Source organism: Microtus pennsylvanicus, chromosome 9, assembly GCF_037038515.1.
Source record: "Microtus pennsylvanicus isolate mMicPen1 chromosome 9, mMicPen1.hap1, whole genome shotgun sequence".
Taxonomy (NCBI): domain Eukaryota; kingdom Metazoa; phylum Chordata; class Mammalia; order Rodentia; family Cricetidae; genus Microtus; species Microtus pennsylvanicus.
In genome coordinates, this window is record NC_134587.1 from 109,718,376 (window position 1) to 109,744,378 (window position 26,003).

General features: G+C 49.2%; 1 protein-coding gene across 4 annotated transcripts; it reads left to right on the plus strand.

The window, feature by feature from the left end:
• The first annotated feature begins 86 nt into the window (after positions 1–86).
• Positions 87–23,062, plus strand: Mau2 (MAU2 sister chromatid cohesion factor). 4 transcript variants are annotated; one of them, XM_075987280.1, is made up of 19 exons: positions 87–419; positions 7,614–7,631; positions 8,160–8,225; positions 9,846–9,941; positions 10,705–10,799; positions 12,361–12,388; positions 12,725–12,880; positions 13,679–13,825; positions 13,893–13,983; positions 14,629–14,732; positions 15,120–15,197; positions 15,483–15,548; positions 17,683–17,769; positions 18,575–18,624; positions 18,728–18,805; positions 18,916–19,027; positions 21,174–21,264; positions 21,657–21,784; positions 21,906–23,062. In XM_075987280.1, exons 1-19 carry the CDS (start codon positions 126–128, stop codon positions 21,978–21,980), a joined length of 1,860 nt encoding a protein of 619 aa, XP_075843395.1. In that variant the 5' UTR covers positions 87–125; the 3' UTR covers positions 21,981–23,062. The 4 variants fall into 4 exon arrangements, with proteins under 4 accessions (XP_075843395.1, XP_075843396.1, XP_075843398.1 ...); XM_075987281.1 differs by having other exon boundaries at positions 17,683–17,766; XM_075987283.1 differs by having other exon boundaries at positions 21,913–22,221.
• The last annotated feature ends 2,941 nt before the right edge of the window (positions 23,063–26,003 follow it).

Here is a 26,003-nt window from a genome sequence, read left to right on the forward strand (position 1 = left end):
AGACACTGTAAATCCCAGAATACCTTGCGCAGAAGTTCTCGCGAGAACCGCGAGGAGCGCCAGGCCCCGCCCCTCGAGATGCTTCCGCCTCTCTGTGGAGGCGGCTTGTTGTTGTGCAGGCCAAGATGGCGGCACAGGCGGCAGCGGCGGCGCAGGCGGCGGCGGCCGCGCAGGTGGCCGCGGCTCAAGCAGCGCAGGCCGAGGCAGCCGAGTCATGGTATTTGGCTCTCCTGGGATTCGCCGAGCATTTCCGCACGTCCAGCCCGCCCAAGATCCGCCTGTGCGTTCACTGCCTGCAGGCCGTGTTTCCGTTCAAGCCGCCTCAGCGGATCGAGGCCCGTACGCATCTGCAGCTCGGCTCGGTGCTTTACCACCACACGAAGAATAGCGAGCAGGCGCGCAGCCACTTGGAGAAGGCGGTGAGCGTGCGGGCCGGCGGGCGGGCCGGGGGCGCGGGGGCGCCCTCTCCGCCTCCACCGGGTTTAGGGCTCCCGGAGGCCTCGCCCTCACCTGTGCTGACAGACACGACTCCGCCACGCCCTCTCGGCGGGGACCGGGGGAATTTGCCTTAGCAAGGACGGGGTTCCCGCGTCGGGGATCCCGTTTGGATGGCAGTGGGATCGTTGGCCAGAGCGTCAGCCTGGAAGCTCGTTCCTGGTCCCTCAGCTGCCTGGGTCTCCAGTCTGTCCTTTGTGCCAAGGCTACTGGGGAAGCTGAGATTTGTCCTGTGAGGAAGCAAAGGATGTAGATCACGGAGTCAGTTGCTGCACCGGGGTCTGGAGGTCGGTCCCGTCGTTGGTGCCGCCTTCTCCTGACACGTAGTGCTCTGTCTTTGAAGGAGTCCCCACTCACCTCCAGCTTGTCTTGTGACAACTTGGTGCTTCACAGAATTGGAAGAGGTAGCTGTCATTCCTCTCCTCAATATACTCCGTGGCTGTAGACATATTTCTTCTCATAGAAACCGTCCCTTTGCCACCTCCGCCTCCTTTCTGCCATTCACCTATCTCCATTCTGATTGAAGGAGCTCCTTGGGTCATCTCGGGTCTTTAACTGTGATGGTCCACCGGGCGATGGTGGCGCACGCCTTTAATCCCAGCACTTGGGAGGCAGAGGCAGGCGGATCTCTGTGAGTTCGAGACCAGCCTGGTCTACAGAGCTAGTTCCAGGACAGGCTCCAAAACCACAGAGAAACCCTGTCTCGAAAAACCAAAATAAATAAATAAATAAATAAATGTGATGATCCGCAGTCTGACTAAGTCAGACTAAGGAAATTGCCTTCAGGAGGGGCTCAGAATCCTTGTTTCCCAGGCTGTACACTTCTAATCCTCACTGACAGCTAACTTCCTTTTTATCCAGAGTGAAACAATACAGTGAGATGATGTGGTTTAGCAAAGATCACCCCGTGAGGTTTTGTTTTTGTTTATGGGGGCTGGGTCTTACCATGTACCATAGAACGGCCTCAGAATTCCCAGCAATCAGGTACTGAGATTCCAGGTATAGTTGCTCATGCTTAGAATGTAAGCACTCACCGTAGAGGCAGGAGGATGATCAACACAAGGCTAGCCTCGGCTACAGTAGCAAGACTGCCTCAAAGAAAAAAAGTAGGTCTGGCTAGAAGACTCAGTGGTTAAAGGCTTTTGCAGCACAAGCCTAATAACTTGAATTCGATCCTTAGAACCCACGTTAGAAGGTGAGAACTGACTCTCAAACGTTGTCTTCTGACTTCAACATGTGCCTGTACTCATACACACACACACACACACACACATAATAAAACTAATTTTAAAAATAAAATGCACTGGGTGTGGTGGTGGAACCTCTAATCCCAGCACTTAGGAGACAGGTATACAAATCTGAGTGCTGCATATCATCCAGGGCTACATAGAAGACTCTGATGATACATAGAAGACCGAGGTCAGAGGCCTTGAGTTAGAGTCAGAGTTGTACGTGAGCTGCCTAGTGGAGGTATTGGGAAGAGAATTTGGGTCCTGTGCAGAGCATTGTGTGCTGTTAACTACTGAGTCATCTCTCTAGCCCCTTCAGTTTAATGATCACCAGTTCCCATACTAGACCAAGATAGTGATTATTGTGTTAGTGAAGTTTTTTGTTTTGTTTTTATTTTTGTTCTTTTGTTTTGCGTTTTCTTTTATTCATCAAGGAGCTTCTTGTTCCCCTTGACGTGGAGTGTCAAGCCTGTTTTGGACTCTGGGTATTAGCTAACTGAAACAGTGACTACCTATGTAAGCTTTTTCTTTAGTGAGACTAGCAGTCAGTAAACCTGATAGTATGAGAGCTGTGAACTGGACCACAGGAAGTATAGAGTTGATGTCGGCCCGTTGGGACAGTGGGCATGCAAGTGTCTCTTATTTGGATGAGAGTGACATTTGAATGGTGCGAGCCAGTGAACCCACTCCGAGATTCAGGTCAATAACAAGGAATGCATGTGGCCAGCAGTGGATTGGAGAGGCCAGGGCATAATGAGTGAGGTGATCCTGCCAAGGGCCAGGCTTTAGTGTAGGTGCAGGCTGGAGACTGCCAGGACCTGGCTGCTTCTAAAACTTTTCTTTCTTGTTCAGAGCAGCTAATCCCACCACCTCCTCCCTCCCTTTTTCCTTGGGTGTCAGTGTATCCTGTATTTCATCCACTCAGCCTGTGCCATCATGCCTGCAGTTGCTCTCTTTTAGCTCTTGGCTTTGAGAGTAGTAACTGAAACACTTGTGAAGTGCTTTCCTTTGCTGTCACAGAAACCTGACTCCTGAGGGGTCTCCCACAGAATCATATGGTGCCCTTCATAGATCACCCCAGCTCAGTACCTGGAAGTCCTGTTAATCTCAACTACTCCTCCATTCAAAGTTTGAGTGAGTTTCATTTAAAGTGGCATGTAAAACCCCATTTTTCCCGCTTGGGAGTGACCCATGGACCTGTCCGTAAGCCACTCTGCTCCTAAACTCTATCACCAGCCCCTTCATTTATTCTCATTGCACTTTCCCCAAAGCACAGCTATGAGCTTTATTCTCTCCTCTCTTGGACCCACTCGGTAAAGAATACTAGCATGAATCACACACAGACCATAATCAAGCCACTTAGAGCCCTGAAATTGGGATTCAGTGAGCCCAGGAATTCCAAGTTAACCTGAGCCACACAACAAGGTGCCCTTTTCTTTAAAAAACTAAAAGTGTAATTAGGTTCTTTTAGAAACCACACTTGGCTTTGGTTCTTAGGTTTGAAATTGTACATTCTGTTCCCTCCTTCCCTTGCTGACCTTTGTCACCATGGTCACGCTGTAGCTAGACCCACCTGTTGACCCTCTCCTCTAAGTACCCTTTAGCGGATATTTCAGGTATCAAGTACAGTACTGCAGTGCTGCATTCAGTAGCTCATAAATAGGTGCCTGATGTCTAGTCAGTCACCTATCAGTGAAGTGGATAGTACAGCAACAAGATACGGTAAGTTCGGAACAATAAGGTATTTTGAGAAAGAGACCATGTTTTGTCATGATTTAATTGGGTGTGTGGGAAAATTGAGGTGGAGTGTTAGTCTTTTGTTTGTTTGTTTTTATGGCACTGATGTTTTGCCTGCATGTATATCTGTGTGAGGGTGGCAGATCCTCTGGAACTAGAATTATAGGCAGTTGTGAACTGGGAATTGAACCCCAGGTCCCCTGGAAGAGCAACCGGTGCTTTTAACTGCTGAACCATCTCTTCAACCCCAGGAGTGTTAGTCTTTCTTACCCTGACTTCCCAGTACCACTTGGGATTTTGGGAAATCCTGTAAATAAGAGAAGGCCAAAAATTTCTCTCTCTCTCTCTCTCTCTCTCTCTCTCTCTCTCTCTCTCTCTCTCTCTCTCTCTCTCTGTCTCTCTCTGTCTCTGTCTCTGTGTGTGTGTGTGTGTGTGTGTGTGTCAGAGAGACAGAGAGAGAATAGGGGTGTGAAGCCATCCTTTTTAGAGTATTTGTGGGATCTTGACATGTGGGGATTCTCATTGCTCTGAAACGCTCCAGCTGGCTATGATGGTGTGAGCTCTCATCTGCACAGTATTTGCTTGCCTTGCTGGAGAGCTTGGAAAGCTGCTGCTGCAGGCATTGTGAGCTGCATCCTGTCAGACAGAGCCTGCCGTTTCTGTGCGAATTTGGTCTTGTCTTCAAAGCCAAAATGTGACTTCTGCCTCATTTTCACACCCATCCTTCAAGCAGACAGCCTCATTTCAGTGGTCTGTCCATCTGCCATAGGACTGAAAGATTATGGGTGGTATCAAGGCATTTTCTCCTTAATTTTTTTTTAAGATTCATTTATTATTCCGGGTGATGGTGGCACATGCCTTTAGTCTCAACACTTTGGAGGCAGAGGCAGGCAGGTTTCTGTGAGTTTGAGGCAAGACTTTTAAGTTACAGGACAGCCAGAGCTATAGAGATTTATTTATTATATATACGGTATTTTGCCTGCATGTACACCTGCACACCAAAAGAGGACACCAGATCTCATTACAGATGGTTGTGAGCCACCATGTTGTTGCTGGGAATTGAACTCAGGACCTATAGAAGAGCAGCCAGTGCTCTTAACCTCTGAGCCATTTCTCTAGCTTCTCTCCTTCAGTTTTGAGACAGGAATGAAAACTGAACCTGGAGCTAACCAGTTGGGTAGACTGACTGATCAATAAGCCCAGATATCCTCTTGTCTCTGCTTCCCAGAGCTGGAATTCCAGGCTTGCAGCTCAGCACCTTGTTTATGTGGGTGCTGGCTGTCAAAACTCAGGGAGTACTTGCTGAATGAGCATCTTCAACCTTCTTTATTTAATTTGTAGTGCTGTGGATTGAACCTAGGTTCTTGTTGCACACTTGATAGCATCCTACTGTGTGCATTCTACTTCTAATTCTGCTACCTCAAACTTTGTTCTTTTGATCTCATGATCCCTTTTGTCTCTGGACCTGCAGTGTGTAACGCCATTCTTAGGTGCTCCCCATTTGGAAGCTGCAGAGAAGAGAGGAACTGTTGTTTTTTGCATCTACAGTTAGTCTTTGGCCTGGTTGAGGACACCCTGCTGATGACTGGCTTTCTGTGGGTTGCTTTGTTAGGTGGAGTTGGCCAAGATGGTCTCAATCACCCAGGCTTGAGTGCCCTTCCTGGGCTTCCATATTGGGCTGTAGGTTTGTGCTGCACCTGCCCTAGCTGCTCTATGATAATGGCTTTGCTCATCTGACCTGAAAAACAACTCTAGTTCCACTGGTCAGGCACTGTTACTCCCCGGTTGGCCTGGGAGTCTCTTCCCTCTCTCTTGATGCCTGAGGCTCAGATGGAGCAGCTCTTTCTCTCCTGGGTTTTGATCATACTAGAGTACATGCTGTATAGGCCTGGGATAGAAACCCATGCCCACGCCTCAGTTATCATGCAGAGCGGCTCCATGGACAACAACCTGTGCTTCTTCCTGTTTTCTTTTCTGCTCTCTCCTCTCTCTCACTCTCTTTGTCCCCTCTGACTTAAGGAACTAAAGTCAGCATCGCCTTTCATTCTGATTCCCCCTGCTTGCCTCCTCCACGTCATCTTCAAAATACTGTTTTTAGTGTTTGACTTCCTTATTTCCTTTTTCACATTGTTAAGTGTGTGCATGTGTGTACACAGAGCATGTGTGCAGCTCAGAGGACAACTTGTGGAAGTCTGCTCTCTCAGGTGCTAGGTTTGGTGGCAGGAACCTTTACCCAGTGAGCCATTTTGTCCACCCTCAGGTGTTGGCTGGAAGCGGTTCCAGAGCTTTGGCTGCCCATAGCAAGACATTAGGGAAGCTCACTCTGTTTCCAGTCATGATTGTAGCAATCAGTAGCTACTCAAGTTGATCCGAGTTTTTTTGTTTTGTTTTATTATTATTATTTTGTTACTTTGTTTTCTATGGATAAGAAGCCTGTCAGCTGGGTGTGCTGCCTCATCCATATACTCCCTGTACTTTTGAGGCTGAGGCAGAAAAAAAGATGCTATTAATTCAAGGCTGACATGATCTTGCCTCAAAAACCAAAAAAACATGAGGCTGAGTAAATGCTCACTGGCTTAAAACTGTTGCTGTTGAAGAGTGAGATCCTGAGTGCAGATCTCAGTCTCCATGTAAAAGAGCTGACATGTGCACATAACCCCACTGGGAACCCCAGTGCTGTGGCTGCTGAGGGGCCTAGGGCTTGCTGGCTGCTAGCGCCTACCTTCCTTCTGTCTCAAGGGAATAAGGGAGAAAGGGGAAGAGCATGATTGAAAAGAACTGACCTTTACATTCATGGGCTATTGAATATACACACACACACGCATACATGTAAAGAAATCATATAAATAAGTAAGCTTTTATTAAAAAAAATAATTTGGGCAGGTACTTCCTCCCTACTGGGTCAGACTTCACACCCAAGGGTGGACTCCCAGCCACTGCTGCATGTGTGGCACTAAACAGCCAGCCTTGCCACCCCAGCTAGTCCAGGTCTTGGTTCCTTTCTTACTTCCCCTTTCCTGCAGAGCCCTGTGCTCACCACATCCTACTCCAGCCTTCAAAGCCCAGCGTCAAGTGCCCCATCTTGTATGGCCTTTTGAGACAGTGGGATGTTCAAGGGCCCAGTCCACCTATCCACACCTGTCAGGCTCCTCTCAAATGTTAGTTATTTGGTAACTGTTTTTTGGACCCTAGGTTGGCAGTTCATTGTTAGGTGTCTTCTTAGGAAGTCCCTGAAGATCCAAATGACTGTATACTGCATGGCACACTAGCTAGGAATCTGTTGCAACATATAGCTTGAGACACAGTGGTTCCCTAAGTCAAAACTGGCCCTCCGAATACTTTTATTTATTTACTTATTTGTTTGGAAACAGGGTTTCACTGTTTAGCTTTGGCTAGCTGTCTAGACCAGTCTGGCCTCAAACTCATAAAGATCCACCTGTCTCTGCTTCTTGTGTTGAGATTAAAGGTGTGTACCACTATACCCAGCTAGTTATTTTTATGTGTGTTCTTTTGTCTCTGTGTACACACCTGAATGTAGGTGCCTGTGGAGACTAAAGGTGTTGAGAAGCTGGGATTGTGGGTGATTGTGAGCCAACATGAGGAGTCCTCTGCAAGAACAGTAACAATAGTAACCAGGGTTTTTTGTTGTTTGTTTTGTTTTGAAGATGTTTCAGTGTACCTTCTCAGGTTGACCAGCTGCTGTCCACACTGGCACTCCCTTCTGAGGCTAGCTCTGCCCTCTTCAAGCCTATTTAATATGCTGCTTCCTCAGGAGGAACTTGTCCCCATACACCAACTCCCTCCCCTATTGTAACTCACTCTTGAGCAAAGCTTTGCTGAATGTCCAAGCTTTCTGCCAGACCATCATCCCTGCTGACTTGTGGAATGTGGCCAAGATCACCCTGGGATCCCCTCCCTGGAGTATGTGGGAGCATTAGCTTCTTATTTGATGTTAGAAGGATAAATCCCCTCTTTGTTAGGCATCTACCAAGTGTCCTGCAGCTTCCATTCCCACGATCAGTATAGGGGAAGAAGCACACGCACCACTTCCCCACACTTCTTGGGGATGATTGCCAGCCCCAGCATGAACCACATAGCCAGGCACCAAGCATTTGCCTCAAAATTAATTAATCCTTTTTCTTTCTCTTTCAGTGGTTGATATCACAGCAAGTATCCTTTTCTTGTTTGTGTGTGTTGGGGGTGTGCCCTGCTAGGGGTGGAACCAAGGGCCTGGGGCTTGCTAAACAAGTGTTCTGCCATTGAGCAAGGCCCTGTACTGTGCTCTTGAGGGGGGATGTTCTGCTTGAATGAAAAGCCAGTGGTAAAAACTAGAAATCCCTCCCTTCCCTGGCGTACCATGTGCCCTCACTGCCCTGGAAGCTAGCCACCACTCTGGGTTGCAAGGTCTTCATTCTGCCCCAACATGGCTCCTCTGCTTGCCCTATAACGTGGAGGAGGAGGACTCATTGGCACTTTGGCCCTTTTTAAAGAGAACTTTGCACCAGGCTATAGTGACGCACGCCTTTAATTCCAGGACTAGGGATGCAGAGGCAAGTGGATCTCTGAGTTCAAGGCCAGCCTGGTCTACACAGTGAATTCCAGGACAGCCAGGCCTAAACAGAGAAACCCTGTCTTCTAAAACAAAAATAAGATAAAGAGATGTCTTTGCATTGTACTTCCTTAGCTGGCCTTCTCCAGATCCCACAGTTTGAAGATGTTAAATTTGAGGCAGCAAGCTTGTTGTCAGAGCTGTATTGTCAAGAGGTGAGAACATGTTAACTGGTTCTGAAAGCGAAGTCTCCCCATCTCCTGGGCGGGAGATTATGGTTTCCAGTTGGGTAGAAGTTCACATTGTGTTCAGCCCTCGGAGACCCTGGGAACTCACCCCATGATTGTTGCAAACACCAGAACCACAAGGTCCTCAGAGCCCTTCTGTGGAGTGCTGCAGCTTGTGTGTGGCTTGCTTATACTTTTATTCCTGTGTTTACTAATTCAGGGCTAGGGACAGAAACCAGTGAGTGTCTCACCTGTACTAGAAAGACACTGCCACTGAGCTCTGGTCCTGTGCCTCTCCCCTCCCAGTGTGTACTGCCTACTGCAATAGAAGTGACTCAACACCTTCGTCCAGTATTCTTAAAGGTGCAACTTTTCCTTGTATCTTTTTTTTGTGGTCCAGGGGATACCAGGGCCTTAAGCCTGCTAAATAGATACCTTCTAACACCAAACCGCACCCCCACCCTTCAGATTTTGTTATTTATTTTTATTTTATGGGTATAAATATTTCGTGTATGTGAGTGTACTACATCCTTGCCAGTTGTCCAGAGTTTAGAAGAGGATATGAGATCCCTTAGAACTGGACTGACAAATGGTTGTGAGCTGCCGTGTGAGTGCTGGGAACTGAACCCAAGCCAGAGCCATCTCTCTGCTTTTCCCAAATAGTTGTGTGTGTGGTTTTGGGTTTCATTTTGGGTTTGGTGTTTCTGTTGTTGGATTTTTTTTTTTTTTGTGGGGGTGTTTTGAGACAGGGTCCTAGTATGTAGCCTTGGCTGGCATAGGTGTGGCTGTGTAGAGCAGGCTGGCCTCAAACTCATGATTCACCTGCCTGCCTTCCAAGTGCTAGTATTAAAGGTGTGCACCACCAGGCCCAATACCAAATGTGTGTGTGTGTCTATGTGTGTATATGTGTAAGTTGTTTTTGAGATGCAGTCTCACTATGTACCTACCCCTGGCTGGCCTAGAATTTGCTGTGTAACCTGAACTGGCTTCAGATCCATACTTCCTGCATTAGCTTCCTTAGTACTGAGATCCCAACCTAAGGTGCCTACCATACATGTTTGAATGAGAAGCTATTATATTTTATATTATATTCTAAACTTTTTGTTTGGTTTTCTTTTTTTGGGTTTTCTTTTCTTTTTTTTTTTTTTTTTTTGAGGTTTGCTTGTTTTTATATTGTTATTTTCTTTTGGGGACAGGGTCTCTCTACATAGCTCTGGCTGTCCTGGAACTTACTATGTAGACCAGGCTGGTTTTGAACTCATAGAGATCTCCCTCCCTAATACTGAGATTAAAGGCATGATCCACCATGCTTGTCTTTTATAGTCTAAGTTTTTTTTTTTCTTTTTTGGACACAGTGTCACACTGTAGCTTAGGCTGGCCTTGCTCTCACGGGCAGTCCTGCTTCAGATTCCCAAGCATTGATAAAACAGGTGTAAACCATCACACCTATCAAGATGTGATTGCAGAAGCATGTAGACTTTCCCCAAGTGGCAAGTACACTGTACTTGCATTCCCACCTCATCCCATCAAGTGGCAGCGGCTGCATCAGGGTCCTGTGCATGTGACTGCCAGCTTGTCCTCCTTGAACTTGAAACCATTTCCTTTCAGAACTCGGTGGATGCAGCGAAGCCACTGCTGCGGAAAGCCATCCAGATCTCACAGCAGACGCCATACTGGCACTGCCGCCTCCTCTTCCAGCTCGCCGTGAGTACAGGAGCGAATGAGACCTTAGGGCATGAACTCAAGTACCAGTCACACAGGCTCCCCTTGGGCGCCTCCTGGCTGCCATATGAGGACAGGTTGTTCCACTATGCCAGTCACCTTTTCTTCCCTCATCCTGTCTACACCTCTATCTCGGGGGCACCTGGATGACCCCTTGCTGGTGTTGTCTGCCCTTGACCTAGCCATCTGTCGTGTCTCCTGTGATACAGCCCTATCCCCCACATAGCCAAAGATACTGGACTTGAGAACCTTTCCCCAAGAGGTCCCCTTAGGTTCCCATGCTCACATTGTCTCTTTGCAGCCTCCCATGTGCTGTTGCCAGCAGCTGAGGAAGTGGGCTGGGCAGCTACATGACACTATGTGCAAGGGAGCTGCGCTCTATACCAAGGAGCTGCATGTGCCTTTCCAGGGATTAGCTGTATTTGTCTCTCTTTCAGTTGTTCAGACTTCCGATTTGAAGCATCCTTATTCCCCTGCTCCTGAAAGAGCCCTTCCTAGTAACCCACCTGGTATGCACTGGGTCTGCCTGAGAGCCCAGACTGCTGGTTCTGTGCAGTCTGAAATGACAGCATGAGTCGTGTTTGTCCAGCTGTTTCCCCAGCAGTTATCACTGATGGCTGTCTTGTTGCTTGAACTCCAAACCCGCACTGCAGTGACTGTGCTGATGTAGGAGGCTCAGCCAAACCGGGGCAAGTTCTGAGGACGGGCATTGACAGCCGTGGTCATTGCTTTTTCTCCTCTTTAGCAACTGCACACACTGGAGAAGGACCTGGTATCAGCCTGTGACCTCCTGGGTGTGGGGGCTGAGTATGCCCGAGTGGTGGGATCTGAATATACAAGGTAGGCTGAGCCCATCCTTTTCCTCCTGCTCGGCTATCCTGGTACTGACCCTAAACATGGCATCTTGGTGTGTGAAGGTCGTCTCTGGTGTTGTGAACCATATAATCAGTCTTAGCAAGTAGCCTAGCAAGGGAAGGCAGGGCCGGTATCTCATTGGAGAGCTGGTACTGGCAGTTTTTCTCTGATATTTTTGAATCAGGCTGTCTGTCACTACTGTATTCCAGGATGAACCCCAGCTACTTGTTTTAATCCTCCTGCCTCAGCCTCTCTTTGGGATGACAGATTTGCACTTGTACATGTAGTTTCCAAATCTCTTGAAATGGGGAGTTCTGGTAGGATTTGTCTAGGCTTTATTGTATAGGGTCTCCTTGACAGCCAGCTGTGATTCTGCATGCTGCACTTGTTGAAGAGTGAGGCAAAGTAAAGTGGGCTAGCATTGGTATGAGAAACCAACCTGCCCTGTTGTGGGAGTTCCTGTCCTTAGTTTCACCATGTATGTAGATCTACTTGGGAAAGTCCAAGGAGTAGGGGCTAGGACAGGTCTTAGGAACCCTATGACCTGTGGAGGAGGAGAGGGGAGAACATTGACCTTTCCAGTGATATGAGTTTATGCCCTTAATCCAGAGAGGGACCTGGGCGGGGAGAGCACAACCCAGTTCACAGGTGAGGTAGTGACAGCCCAAGCCAGTTCCTGTTTCATGCATCCTCTGTGCCACGCCCATATCTGCTATGTTGAGCATTAAGGTGATTTGAGGGTGCCATCTTCTACTCTGCCCAGAACTTGGCCCTCTGACCTTTTGTAATGCTCACAGGTATGTCTGCATCATGTAAAATAATAGGTGCTGAAGGTGGAGGATCCAAAGAAGAAAGATCCCAAGTTGAAGACTGAGAAAGTAGAGGGGTGGATCATTGTTTAAGAGCATTCCAAACCCAGATTTACTCCTCAGCACCTACATTAGGAGAGTCACCGTTTCCTGTAACTCCAGTTCCTAGTTATCTTATCTGACACGCCCCTGTGGCCTCTTTGGATGCATTTGCACATGTAGGCACTCACACATAGACATAACAAAAGTGAATTGTGTGTGTGTGTGTGTATTCTTTGTTTTTTGAGACAAAGTTTCTCTTATGTAGCTCCGACTGTCTTGGAATTCCATATATAGACCAGTACGGGCTTGAACTTAACAAAGATCCATCTACCTGTCTCTGCCTCTTAAGTGCTGGGATCAAAGGTGTGCTCCACCATGCCCAGTTGATTTTTTTTCCTAAGTTCAAAGTTAAATTGGGAGTATGGTGACAGTGTAAGACCTTAAGTTCAATTCCCAGCATGCCAACCCCCAGAAAAAATATTCATGGTCATCCTCAGCTGCATATCAAGTTTGAGGCCAACCTGGCTTACATGAGAATAGCCTCATGCCCTCCCCAAAATACCATAAATATAAATGAGAACAAAATGCAGCACACTAAAGGGTTATATTATTAAGCACACCTCTCTCAGGGGCAGCCTTTTTGATCCCCAGACTTCCTGGTGTCCTTCAAACCTGATGTCTTGTCTCTTTTCCAGGGCACTATTCCTGCTCAGCAAGGGGATGGTAAGTCAAGACTGGTGGGCGCAGCTGTATGGCTTCAGGTAGCAGGTGTGCTATTGAGGAAGCCTGCTGTGGAGCCACCTGTACAGTTCCTTTGTTGTATCTAGCTTTGTTTATTTGAGACAAGGTCTCTATCCCTGGCTGTCCTAGAATTCTCTAAGTAGACCAGGCTGCTGGCCTCAAACTCACAGATATCTGCCTGCCTCTGTCTCCCGAGTGCTGGGGTTAAAGGCAAGCGTTGCCATTCCTGACATTATTGCTCCCAGCTCTGCCGTCTGGGGGGAGGTTCCTAAGCTGTTGGACTGGTGACAGTGATACCTCGCTCACCATCCCTTCCAGTTGCTGCTGATGGAGCGCAAACTGCAAGAGGTGCACCCATTGCTCACACTGTGCGGGCAAATCGTGGAGAACTGGCAGGGCAACCCCATCCAGAAGGAGTCCCTGCGTGTCTTCTTCCTGGTGCTGCAGGTGACCCACTACCTGGATGCTGGGCAGGTGTGTTGTCTCTCAGACAGGGGGAGGGATTACTTATGATGTGGTCTCATTGTTGCATGTTGGTGAGTGCACTTACATAGATGCTCTAGCATGGGTACAGTTCAACCACCCAAAGGAAGAGGGTACTCAGATGACAGAGTTTATTTTAGTGGTTCTGTTCTCATTTGAGTAAGAATGTGTGACCCCACATCCATTGAGTGCACACATGGTTGGGGGGTCTAGGGGAGTCGTGTAGCAGGCTTCCCTTTCTCAGCTTACAGCAGCATTGTGAGGGTTAGTAGGAACCTTGGTGTGCCTTAATGGCTGCATTGAAGACCTGACACCTGTGTCTGTGATGGCATCAGCCTATGATGTATGGAAGCCACCTTGCCTGTCTTGGCCCTTGCCTGTTCCTATGGTTCCACTGACTGCACCCCGTCTTTGGTACTGGGCCAGTGTTGTGGGGACCAGGGAGGGCTCAGTGAGCTTATTGTTTGTAAGGGCTTTCCTGTGTTTCTGTTGGGCACAGCTTTTCATACAGCATGGGAAACATGGCAGATATGGGTTAGTTTTGACTGATGAGAGCCACAGCTATCCTGAGAGGCTCAGGATGGCAGACAGGAGGGTTGGTAGAAGCTGCAATGCCCACAAGGCTTCTATCTGTGAGAAGCCAAGTGTAACCCAGCTAGGATCTATGCTCCCTGCCAAAGAGTAGCCTGGACCTGGTAAGGTAGACTCATGGACAGGGAGGACCCATGCAGGAGCTGGACAAGATTGCTAGGCCTCCAGGGATGTATTGCTGAAGCATGCGTGCCGCAGGTGAAGAGTGTCAAGCCATGCCTGAAACAGCTGCAGCAGTGCATCCAGACCATCTCCACGCTACACGACGATGAGATCCTGCCCAGCAACCCTGCTGACCTCTTCCACTGGCTGCCTAAGGAGCACATGTGTGTGCTTGTCTACCTGGTGAGTCCCACCACCCTGGGCCTGGGCTGGGAGAGGGCCCTATGACCACCGCCCACTTTCATTGCAGGTCACAGTGATGCATTCGATGCAGGCTGGCTACCTGGAGAAGGCTCAGAAATACACAGACAAGGCACTCATGCAGTTAGAAAAGCTTAAGAGTAAGTGCCACCTGGGTGGGGACCCCACACAATCCCATGTCCATGCCCAGGGAGGCCAGGGTAACCCTTACCTACTTGCTCTGAAGTCTCCAGAGTCAGGGGGTTTTGTGCACACGCTTTACTTTATGCATCTCAGGTTGCACATGGCCTTAGTATTGCTCTAAACCACTTTGGTCCTGTGCCTTCCTCAGCACTGCTGAAGGGAGAAGTGAGCTGGGAACACCAGAGCCTGTGGAACTACTTCTCTTTCCCTTAAGCTAGATCTGGCAAGGACTAGGCTCCTCTTCCTCCCAAGGAAAGCTGTGCAGAGCTGCCAAGAGCTGCCTAGGTTCCTCATAGGTTGGATCCTGGCCCAGGCATGCACAGTTCAAGACATCTTGAAGAATCCTCTCAGCAGGTTCTTGAGCTCTTTACTGGGGTAGCGGCTGTGCCGGCCTCTGTAGAGCTGACCTGTGTATGGCATAGTCCTCAGCCTAGAGTGTCCTGTGGTCCAGGCCAGGACCTGTACTTGCTAAGTCCCTGCTGTACCTGAGTACCACCCAGTGGGGATTTCTCAGCCTTGGGATACTTCACAGTGGCTTTATCTAGTTGGGAAGGGCCCTGTGGGGCCATGCCTACATGCTCATCCTTGCCTCCTGTCCCCAGTGCTGGACTGCAGCCCCATCCTGTCATCCTTCCAAGTGATCCTGCTAGAGCATATCATCATGTGCCGGCTCGTCACAGGCCACAAGGCCACTGCACTACAGGAGGTAGCGAGCACAGAACAGGATGGTGGGAGCCGACATGGGTAGGGACCTGTTTGTCAAGAGGGGAGGGTGCAGTGACCTCACTGTCACTGCTTTAGCAGAGTGAACTGTATAATCTAATGTAAAGCCAGTGGCCTGACTCCCTAAACTTGCATGCTCAGGGAACATTGTGATGTGACTGGGGTGCCGACCTTTCTGAGAACATTGGAAAGTCACTTTATAGCCAAAGTACTCAGTTGAAGTTGGGCAAGGAGAAAGGAGATCAGGGTCACCTTCCTCCCTGTGACAACTTCTCCTTCCAGGACTTTGACCCTAGTTTGGCAAGCATGTCTTCCAGCCTTGAGTCTGTACTGGGCCCAGGGCAGGCAGTGACCTCCATTCTCTCCTCAGATTTCCCAGGTCTGCCAGCTGTGCCAACAGTCCCCCCGGCTCTTCTCCAACCATGCTGCCCAGTTACACACACTGCTGGTAAGTGTGCCCTGGGTGCTGGGCCCTACTCTTGCCAGAATCCCAAGCCCAGAACATACCTAACAAAGAATGTGGGTGATCCACCCTGAAAGACTCCGGATGTCCCAGTAAATTCCCCTGTGACACTATTCAGTTAGAATCCAGATGTTCCCAGTGAGCTTCATTCTGTCAAGGGGAGGGGCGTCCTTTACAATAGTATGAAGCTCATCCCAGAGGCCCAGGTAAACACTGTACTTGTCCAGGGTCACTCTTAAAGCTGCCCTATATCTATCCCTGTCCTTGCAGGGCCTGTACTGTGTCTCTGTGAACTGCATGGACAATGCTGAAGCCCAATTCACCACAGCCTTGCGGGTAAGGCTGACTCCTGGAGCAGCAATATGTCAAATTGGGTACCCCTCAGTGAGGATGGAAACTACTTAGGTCTGCTGCTAGAGCCGTAGGCTTTGAGCCTACATTCTCTGTAGTCGGCCTGACACTGACCACGACAGTGACACGGTTCTTGGTTGATATGGAAGCTGATGGGGTGAAGGTTCTTGGATACCCTGGACAGATAGGAGGGACGGACATATGTATCAGGGCCATAGGAACACTGGGTGGCCACTTTGACACCTGGTAAGTGCCAGAACACCCTCAGGCTGTGTCAGTTTATGGTCCTCCTGGGGTCACAATTGGTTCTGAAGTTATGTAGAGTCACATTGTATGCATGACCAGTGCCTTGGATGTGCCTTTATCCTACCTAAGTTCCTCAATAGGTGCTCAGGGATGGGTTTTACTTCAGAGAATGGGGCTCCCACACAAGCACCTATACCCTTAGGCTGCTGACCTTCATTTCTCCTAGAGCAGCCCAGATGCCTCTTGGGCCAGCTTACTTCCCAGTTCTGCCCACCTGACCCAGGACCAGGGAAGAATGTCCCTTATCTTGGCATCAATGTCCTTGCAAGAAATGGGGGCTACTGACCCATTCTCCCAGGAAGCCCCTAGTAGAGATTTTAATGAGCAGGGTTCTGTTCTATGAGCAAGGTGGCTGACTGGGGCATCTCTCTGACTGGGATGGGGGTTCCTTTCCTTGGTGGGCTACATGTATGTGGGTGCTATGTGAAGAGCCACCTGGGTGCCACCTCCACTGGTTCTAGCCTCAGGTCCTTCTGCTGTACTATCAAGGTCCTTCTTCAATGCCAAGAGCCTCACATTCTTAGTGGTTGTCTTACTTCTCCATATGGCTTTGGCCTAGCAACACAATGCTGAAGTCATATGCTAAGGCCTTTTGGAGAATCCGTGGGAGGGGACGAGCTAAGGCAGACATGGACCTCACCCTCAAACTGAGGCTCTTCCTATTGCCCACAACTGACAGCCCAGTACTGCTTGCTGCAGCTCAGGCCAGGGAAGGGTACTCTGGGTTTTTGTGTGGCCGGCGTGCTGAAGGTCCTGTACATCACTGGACGTGCTCACTACGGGAATCTGGACTGCTTAGAATTCCATATTCTTTCTCCCTTCAATCCCATACTGGAGATCAAACCCAGGATTTCACACATCCCAGGCAAGTGCTAGACTGCTGAACTGCAGCCCCTGCTCATAGTTTTTAAGAGGATATCTCAGAGGGCTGGAGAGATGGCTCAGAGGTTAAGAGATGGCTCTTCCAGAGGTCCTGAGTTCAATTCCCAGCAACCACATGGTGGCTCACAGCCATCTGTAATGAGATCTGGTGCCCTCTTCTGACCTGCAAGCATACAGACAGACAGAACACTATATACATAATAAATAAATAAATCTTAAAAAAAATAAAATAAATCTTAAGAAAAAGGATATCTCAGTTGCACAAGCTGCCCTTAAATTCTGATCTTGCTTGGCTGCGTGTGGTGGTGCACACCTTTAATCCCAGCACTCAGGAGGCAGAGGCATGTGAATTTGAGTTTGAGGCCAGCCTGGTCTACAGAGCAAGTCCCAGATCTGTTACATAGAGAAAATGTGTCTTGAAAAACCAAAAGAAAAAGATTTTCTGATATTGCGTCAGCTACCCAAATGTTGGGGTGACCAGCCTCTACCACCACACCTAGCAGTATACCCCTTTTGGCCAACTAAATGTCCCACAGCCTGTGGTTCAATAGCGGAGAACACACCTAACGTGCTTCAAGGCTTAGGTATGCATCTGTTGGCTTGCAAAGAATAAAACAAACCAGGGTGGTTACAGGCCTCTCATCCCAGCACTCAGGACACCGAGGCAGGATAGAGAATCCCAGGCCTGTCTGGGCTGTTTGTTGAGGCCATGTTTTACCATTATCCACTGTTGACCAGAATAGCTAGCTTTCATGTTCACTTTGTAAATGACTCCTGATGTGGCTGGTGGAGAAAGAGCTCCACTTTGTAGTTGGGTTTGGAGTGAACTGGGTGAATTGGAAAGGAGCCCTTGAATAGCTGTGTTCAGTCAGGCCACAGCAAGGTGACAATGGCCAGACTGGCCCCCTAAATGCTCTGTCTTCCATTCCAGCTCACCAACCACCAGGAGCTATGGGCCTTCATTGTGACCAACCTTGCGAGTGTGTATATACGGGAAGGAAATAGACACCAAGAGGTAGTAGGTGACATGCTTCATGTTTGGTATCCTTTCTCCATCTCTTGCCCAGGAGCTTTGGGTGTCCTGGGCACCCACAGACCTTAGCAAAGCTCAAATGTATGCCGGGCAGTGGTGGTGCATGCCTTTAATCCCAGCACTTAGGAGGCAGAGGCAGGTGGATCTCTGTGAGTTCGAGGCCAACCTGGTCTACAGAGTGAGGGCCAGGACAGGCTCCAAAACTACACAGAGAAGAAACCCTGGTTCGAAAAACCAACCTCCCCCCCCCCCAAAAAAAAAAATAAGAGAGAGAGAAAAAGAAAGAAAGAAAAGCCCAAATGTTTAATTTTTATGAGGGTGCGGCTTTTGAGGGGTTGGGACTGGGGCTACACTCCTGCAGCTACGTGGCCTCTGTGCTATCCTAAGCCACGTAAGGTTTATTGACCCCATGTTGTGCCTTTTTTTTTTTTCTTATTTGTGGTGCTGGGGTCCAACCCAGAGCATCCTGCATGCATGCTGCCAAGCATGCTGTCACAGAACCATGGCCTCCCCACAAATCAAGGGGAAGAAGGTCTTATATGGATGGGCTTCTGCTACCCTGACTGTCAGGAAGCTGAGGCAGGACATCAGAGGGATGCTGTTCCACCTTCACTCTCCTTCATGATTTCCTCAGATGGACACCCCCCATCTCGAGGTTGTTCTGGACAGGCATGCTGCATACTGTGATATTCTTCCACTGGAGTGGAGGAAGCCCTATCCCCCTGTAGCATGTTCAGGACCTGGCCTCTGCGTAGAGCTCAGTCCTGACTAACTAACGTTTCTCCACCAGCTGTACAGTTTGCTGGAGAGGATAAATCCAGACCACAGCTTCCCAGTCAGGTGAGTAGTCTATGCCCAGCACAGACATCCCACACCCCCAGTCTGCAGAGGCTCCCTTTGGGAAACCTTTCTCCTATATCTGTGACTCTCTGCTTCCCTGCAGCTCACACTGCCTCAGAGCGGCAGCTTTCTATGTACGTGGGCTCTTCTCCTTCTTCCAGGGCCGCTACAATGAAGCCAAGTGAGTATGGGTTGGGGCACCATGTATGACAGCCTCTCCTTCCTCGGGCCACCTTTGCTTCTGTGTGACTGATGTGCCTGCAGGTGTCAGCATCTGTTTCCCTTGTGCAGGCGATTTCTGCGAGAAACTCTAAAGATGTCGAATGCAGAGGACCTGAACCGCCTCACGGCCTGCTCCCTCGTGCTGCTGGGTCACATCTTCTATGTGCTGGGGAATCACAGGGTGAGTCCCTGCCTAGCCAGTGGGCAGGATGGAGAATGGGGGAGCACCACTATGGAGCTTGGCACTCTTGTCCTGGCATTCAGGAAAGTATATTGTGAAAGCCCACACACTGCCAACATGCAAGGTCTGGAAGGCATGGGGGCCTGGGGTCAGGTTCCATTCCAGGGTGTATATGTCAGGCTCACAAGCCTCAGACCTGAGAGACAGCTACCTCCTGCCTTGCTCCTTCCTGTAGGCTCCTCAGCACACCTTTCCTCTAGAATACATGGCCCTCTGGGACTGTGCCAGGACCTTAGGTGGAACCAACAATGCTGAAGCCTCGCATATCTGTGGCACCATCAACCACATAACTTCACATGACTTAACTTTTTTATTTCACTTTATTGGTGAGGGTAGCTTGACCATGGGGAGCAGGGAGTGGCGTTCGTGTTCCCAGTGTTGTGGTCTGCTAAGTGGGCAGCTACCTAGTCACTGGGCAGGACCTATGTGATGATGGTACTCTAGTGGGGGCGAAACACTTGGAACAGGGATTTGGGCCAGAAATCTGCTTGTCTGGCAGTGTTTGCCACTCCCATGAATTGCCATAAAATATCCCGTCTGCATGTGTAAGCCTGACTTAGGGAGATAGCTGGGCCTGGCATGGAGCCGCAGGGAAAAGTCGGCTAAACCAGCCCCTCATGGGTGAGACAAGCATTTCAAGAGCAACAGCCACATAACCAGGAGAAGTCTGGCTCAGATGTGGGTTAGACCCATCCTAATGCATCTATTGAGCCAGGCCTGAAGGAGGGGAACAGTTCTTCTGCCCAGCCCACTGAGGTTTGAGAATCCTCTGCTCAGTTTGGTTCTGGTTGTTGGGGGTGGAGGTCTGACTGCAGCCTGCTGCATTAGGTTTGGTTCTGGTTGTTGGGGGTGGAGGTCTGTCTGCAGCCTGCTGCATTAGGTTTGGTTAGGTTGTCCCACTAAGCTGTGCCCAGGCCTAGAATCTGGCTTAAGATTTTTCAGTATTATTTTTAGATTTACTTATTTTCTATGTGTGAATGTTTTGCCTGCATGTGTGTATGTGTGTGCCTGGTGCCCACAGGGATCAGAAGAAGTGGGTCAGATCTCCTGGTACTGGAATTAGACAATTTTGAGCTGCCATGTGGGTGCAAGAGCAGCCAGTGCTCTCAGCCTCTGAGCCATCTCTCTGGCCTCTGGTTTGAGGGTTTGGTGTCCTGCTGCTGGGAGTTGTCACAGGACATAACCAAAACCAGGCCTACAATTTAGGTAGGTAGAACAGGGTATGGTTTGAACTTGAGAGCAATCTCCTATTCCTCAGGGTGGACTCTAGGTCAGCACCAGGAGACTGTTTCCCAGGACTCCCTTAGTACTCATGAGAGCATTGGGCTCTAGGTCAGCATCTCAGCCCACACAAAAGCTGAGTAGAGCGGGTCACAGACCAGAGACCCCACCTATAGGAGCCTACAGAAGCCATCTCAAAGGAACAAACCTTCTCATCAGACCAGTGACTTCTTCCTGAAGCAGACCTTTAGCTGACACAGGCTGCTTTCCCTCAGAGGCCCAGGGACATCTACTTGAATTTACAGTTCATTCTTTTTGCTTTGTTTTGTTTTGTTTGTTTGTTGTCTTTGAGACAGGTTTCTCTGTGTAGCCCTGGCTGTCCTGGTAATTCACTCCATAGACCAGGCTGATCTCGAACTCAGAAATCTGCCTGCCTCTGCCTCGCAAATGCTAGGATTAAAGGTGTGCACCACCACTGCCCAGCCTAATTATTTCTTTTTTGTTTGTTTTTCCAAACAGGATTTCTCTGTAGCTTTGGAGTCTGTCGTAGAACTTGCTCTGTAAACTCTGCCTGGCTAATCATTTCTTATTGTGACGTCAGAGCTGTTTTTTTTTCTCTAGCTAGCAGGAAGCACACTGTGGTCCACTCATTGCCTCATATGCAGAGCAGGAGCAAGGATGCTCATTGGTTTTTGTTGCTGTTATTGTTGTTGTTGTTTTTTTTTCAAGGTGAACAAAACTACTTCAGGTGACCATTTTAGGTAGGCTCTGAATTTGTCCATCAGCAGCAGAACATAAAATGGGCAGGTGGAGTCAAAGCCACTCTTCCAAAGCCACCAATTCATCCTTAGCTTTTGATTGGCAGGAGAGTAACAACATGGTGGTGCCTGCCATGCAACTGGCCAGCAAGATCCCAGACATGTCTGTGCAGTTGTGGTCATCGGCCCTCCTGAGAGGTGAGAGTAAACAAGACTACCAGACATACTTGTGGGGCCCTGATAGCACATGAGCAGGACTGCATCTCCAGGGACTTTGATTTTTGTTTATTGGAGATGGGGTCTGATATGTAGCCCTAGCTGGCCTGGAATTCTATTGTAGACAAGGCTGGTCGTGAACTCACAGAGATTTATATTCCTTTGTCTGCCAAGCCACCATGCCTGACTTTCCAGGGGACTTTAAAGAACTGTGATAGGTGGAGCTGGGACTTCTCCTTATAGGGCTTTGTGGATGATCCTTCTGGGCCTCAAGATGAGTTTGCATCCCTGAGGGCAATTCCTGTCTGCTCTGGGTAGTATGGGTTTGGCCACCCAGAATATGAACTAGACAATGACCCCTGCTCCATTCTCAGATCTAAACAAGGCATGCGGGAATGCCATGGATGCCCATGAGGCTGCACAGATGCACCAGAACTTCTCCCAGCAGCTGCTACAGGACCACATTGAGGCCTGCAGCCTCCCAGAGCACAACCTAATTACGGTATACAGGGTGGGAGCAGACATGCGGGGGAGGGCCTCCAGCTCCTCAGGTGTGAAGGGCTGTGTTGTCCCTTTTTCCTAGAAGGGCCACCAGGCTCACCCATGTGTGTTCTCCCCGACAGTGGACAGATGGCCCACCACCTGTGCAGTTCCAAGCTCAGAATGGACCTAACACCAGCCTGGCCAGCCTTCTGTGAGGCCCTTCTGGCCTGTGTCCCCAACTTGGACCCAACACTGGAGCTCTCTGGGAACAAAACCACCAGGGTATCTACCAGCCCCTCACCGTTGTCCAGAGCTGAGTGAGTCCCAGGAGTGTTGGAGCCGTCATCTGCCTCTGAGGGTGACAGCTAATCCCTGCCTGTACCAGGACTCAGTGCCATCTCTTGGAGGGGACTGATGTCCTAATCTGTGTCTGAATAGGATGACAATCTGTGTATAGGGCCATCATCAGACTGTTCAACCAAACCTTGGTGCCGACTACCTAAGTGCAACAGCACAAAGCAGCCTCCAGCCCAGGGCAAGCTGAGGGGAGAGACATAATCCTCACTTTCCTCATCCTGCTGTTCTTCCAGTGTCCCTGCACTCAGGGACTTCTGAGGACCTGGAAGTCAGCCTCTCGACCTGACTGTTCCTGGAAGGTGATCTTAGTGCAGGGGAGGAGCTTGGGACCAGGTGTGCATGTACAGTTAATGGCAGCTGAGACTTTGAGTACCCACCTTGCCTTCGGCAATCTCCTTGCTCATATTCAACATCGCCTCTTGGCCCAGGGTACTAGGCAGAAGTCCCACTGGACCTGACTTAAGGAGCTTCCTTCCTGGCAGCTGTGTGGCCTTCCCATGGAGGACAGTTATGGGACCATCTCAGCTCCTCTTGGCTTATGGGCTCCACCAAGGGTGACACAGTGATATCAAGGGACAATGGTTCCTGCCAGTTTGTGGTACCTAGACAGGTACTCTCTTTGGTGGCGAAGATGGTGCTTGGGAGCTGTCTGTCACCCAGGCACCATGAAGGCCACTTCTCAGAGCTTTGGAATCCATGACTGAAGGGACAAGGCTCCAAGGCCTTCGTGGACATCGTCACTGAGCCACGTGGCAGCCACTGCCCATGGCCAGGTGCTCCCAACCTTTTCCTCTTCTTCCAGCCCCTTGGGTCCCAGGGACCCCTCAGTGTCTGCATCACAGCCCTGCCTATTTATTTAAGCTTTCTTTTCTTTCTTTTTTTTTTGGCTTCTAGGGCATTTTGTACATAGAGCATTTCAAACAAGAACCTTGCAACTTGACATCTGTCTTGGTGTTAGAGTGCTTTTAGTGACCATGTCTTAAGCACTGAAAGCTAAGGGTGGGGTTATGACAAACTCCATGATCGGTGTTGAGGGGTCGACTGAAGTGAAACCTCCATGACCCCAGTGCAGTCACCACAGTGTCCATTAACTAAAGATTGAGAGAAAAACCCCAAAGGGCCAGCACGCACAGATATTATGGCCCAGGAGGTGCTAAGAGGCAGCCACAAGCCACCCAGGGAGCCAGGCTGGGGTCTAGCCCTATATGTGTCTGTCCTCCCTTGTTCCACAGGTGACACAGGTGAAGGAAGGTATGTCATGAGTGTGGAGAGTTTTTAACGTGGTGTTGCCTGGTTTTAGCAGCTTGTGCTTTTAATCAAAAACTTAACAGTTTTAAGTGGAAAGCTGTGAGAAGTCCACCCACCTGTATTGCTGGTCTCTTCCTACAGAACTACCACTCCTCCAGTCTTCTCATTTTCCCACCCTCCAGCCCTCCCAGCGGCCACTCTGTGGACTGGAGTCCAGCCTCAAAGGCGTAGCCCCTTTCTGAACTTAGCCTAGTGGGAAGCTGGTCCACAGCCCCTTTTTCTGTTTGATTTTGGGTGGTTTGGTTGATTGATTCCTTTGTTCTTGTTTTGAGGGCTCTGCAATGCAGCGGTGCCCAGCCTGAGTAACTCAGTTTTCTTGTCTCAATCTCCCAAGTGCTGGGATTACAGGCAAATTCCACCATGCCTGACTCTTTTTTTTTTTTTTTTTTTGGTTTTTCGAGACAGGGTTTCTCTGTGGCTTTGGAGCCTGTCCTGGAACTAGCTCTGTAGACCAGGCTGGTCTCGAACTCACAGAGATCCGCCTGCCTCTGCCTCCCGAGTGCTGGGATTAAAGGCGTGCGCCACCACCGCCCGGCATGCCTGACTCTTTTAGTTTGGCTTTGGGGGTTTTGATTGGAAGGGACAGTTCTTAAGAGCTTTTTTTTTTGAGACAGTATCTTTTATTTATGAATGACCCTGAATTCTGATTCTCCTCTAACTTGTGGTGATAGGCTTTTGCCACTACACCTGCTTTACCTGGTACTGCTAGGCTAGTGGTCCTCCAACTGAGCTATAGCTATAGCTATAGCTTCATCTTGGTCCCCTGTCTTGATACAACATTTGGTTTAGACCCTCTCTGAAGTGCATTCCACCCTGCAGCTCCAGCAGACAAGCCCCTAGACAGGTTTGCTCCTATACCCAGGTGTCCCACTGGTCCCTGAGTTTCCAGCATTTAGGAAGCTGAAGTGGGAGAACTATTCCAAGTTCCATGCCAGTCAGGGCACCACAGTCAACTGCAAATACACCAATAAAAGAAGGCCTGGGCCAACCCTTGTGCTCCAGAGTGGGAAGGCTTTTTGCTGTGCCATGGGATTGGTTTTTTGTTTGTTAAATCTTGACTGTTGAGTTGAAATCCATATAAAATTAGACAAGTTTTGTTGATAGGTTTTTTGGTTGACTGAATTTGACAGAGATAGAATTTTACTGTGTAGCCCTGGCTAGCCTTGAATTTGTAGCTATTCCTCCCCAAATCTCAGCCAAGAATAAGGTGTAAGCCACCCCTCACAGGTTTAGACTGTTTTGTTTTTGTGGCTTGGTTTGAGGATCTCCACCACTGGGCCTAGGGCATTCTTTTTTTTTTTTTTTTTTTTTTGGTTTTTCGAGACAGGGTTTCTCTGTGGTTTTGGAGCCTGTCCTGGAACTAGCTCTTGTAGGCCAGGCTGGTCTCGAAATCACAGAGATCCGCCTGCCTCTGCCTCCCAAGTGCTGGGATTAAAGGCGTGTGCCACCACTGCCCAGCTGCCTAGGGCATTCTTATGCTTCAAACCTATGTTTCGGGCACCGTAGGTGACACCTACTTGCTATCTCTCCAGTCACTTTTTTTTTGTGTTTTTTGTGCTTTGCTGTGGGTGGAACTGAAGCCTTGTGTATGCCAAACATACCTTCCACACTGCACTGCACGGCAGCTGCTCCCTCAAGCCACTGTCAAGATCTCCCAAGTCCCCAATGCTAAAAGAACCAGAGCAGAGCCTCCACTGCCTTTGGGTATGTTCCCAGCTGCTGTTCTTCCTGAGAGGATTTGGATTCCAGCTGTGTGTCTATCTACACCTGTGTGTTTCTGCCTTTGCAACTCAGCCTAAACTGGATTTCAGGTAGATTCTACTCATTCTCCATCAACTTGAAGGTTATCACCTCAGAACAGGTCAATGTCCTGGGCCTTATCTCACCAACCAGTGCCTGGAGGACATGCTAGTTGAATCCCATGTTTCACTAGTGTGTGTGGCTGATCCACAGAGGAAAAGCTGCCCTGTGAGAGCAGGTGTTCCCATCTGGGAGGATAGAGTCTGTCACCAACCTGCCCTAAGCTGTTTGAGAAGTTACCTCAGAGGTTGAGGAGTGATTGCAAGGTAGAAGCAAGAGACGTTCAAGTCATCCTAAGGCCAGTCTGGCTACACAAGACTGTCTTTAAAAAAAAAAAGAAGAGCCGGGCGGTGGTGGCGCACGCCTTTAATCCCAGCACTTGGGAGGCAGAGGCAGGCGGATCTCTGTGAGTTCGAGACCAGCCTGGTCTACAAGAGCTAGTTCCAGGACAGGCTCCAAAACCACAGAGAAACCCTGTCTCGAAAAACAAAAAAAAGCAAAAAAAAAAAAAAGAAGAAGAAGAAGAAACAGGAGCTGGAGAAATGGTTCAGCAGTTAGGAATTACTACTCTTCAGGGGTACCTAAATTTGCAGCATGCATGTCAAACAACTCACAACTATCTGTAATTCCAGCCCCAGGGGGTCTGACACCCTCTTCTTGCCACTACAGTGCTCGAACACTTATAGAATATACACTTAATTAAAAGATAAATCTATAGAAAGATACATCTATAAAAAGCCCCTATACCCAGTCAAGTCATTTATTCCATTCCC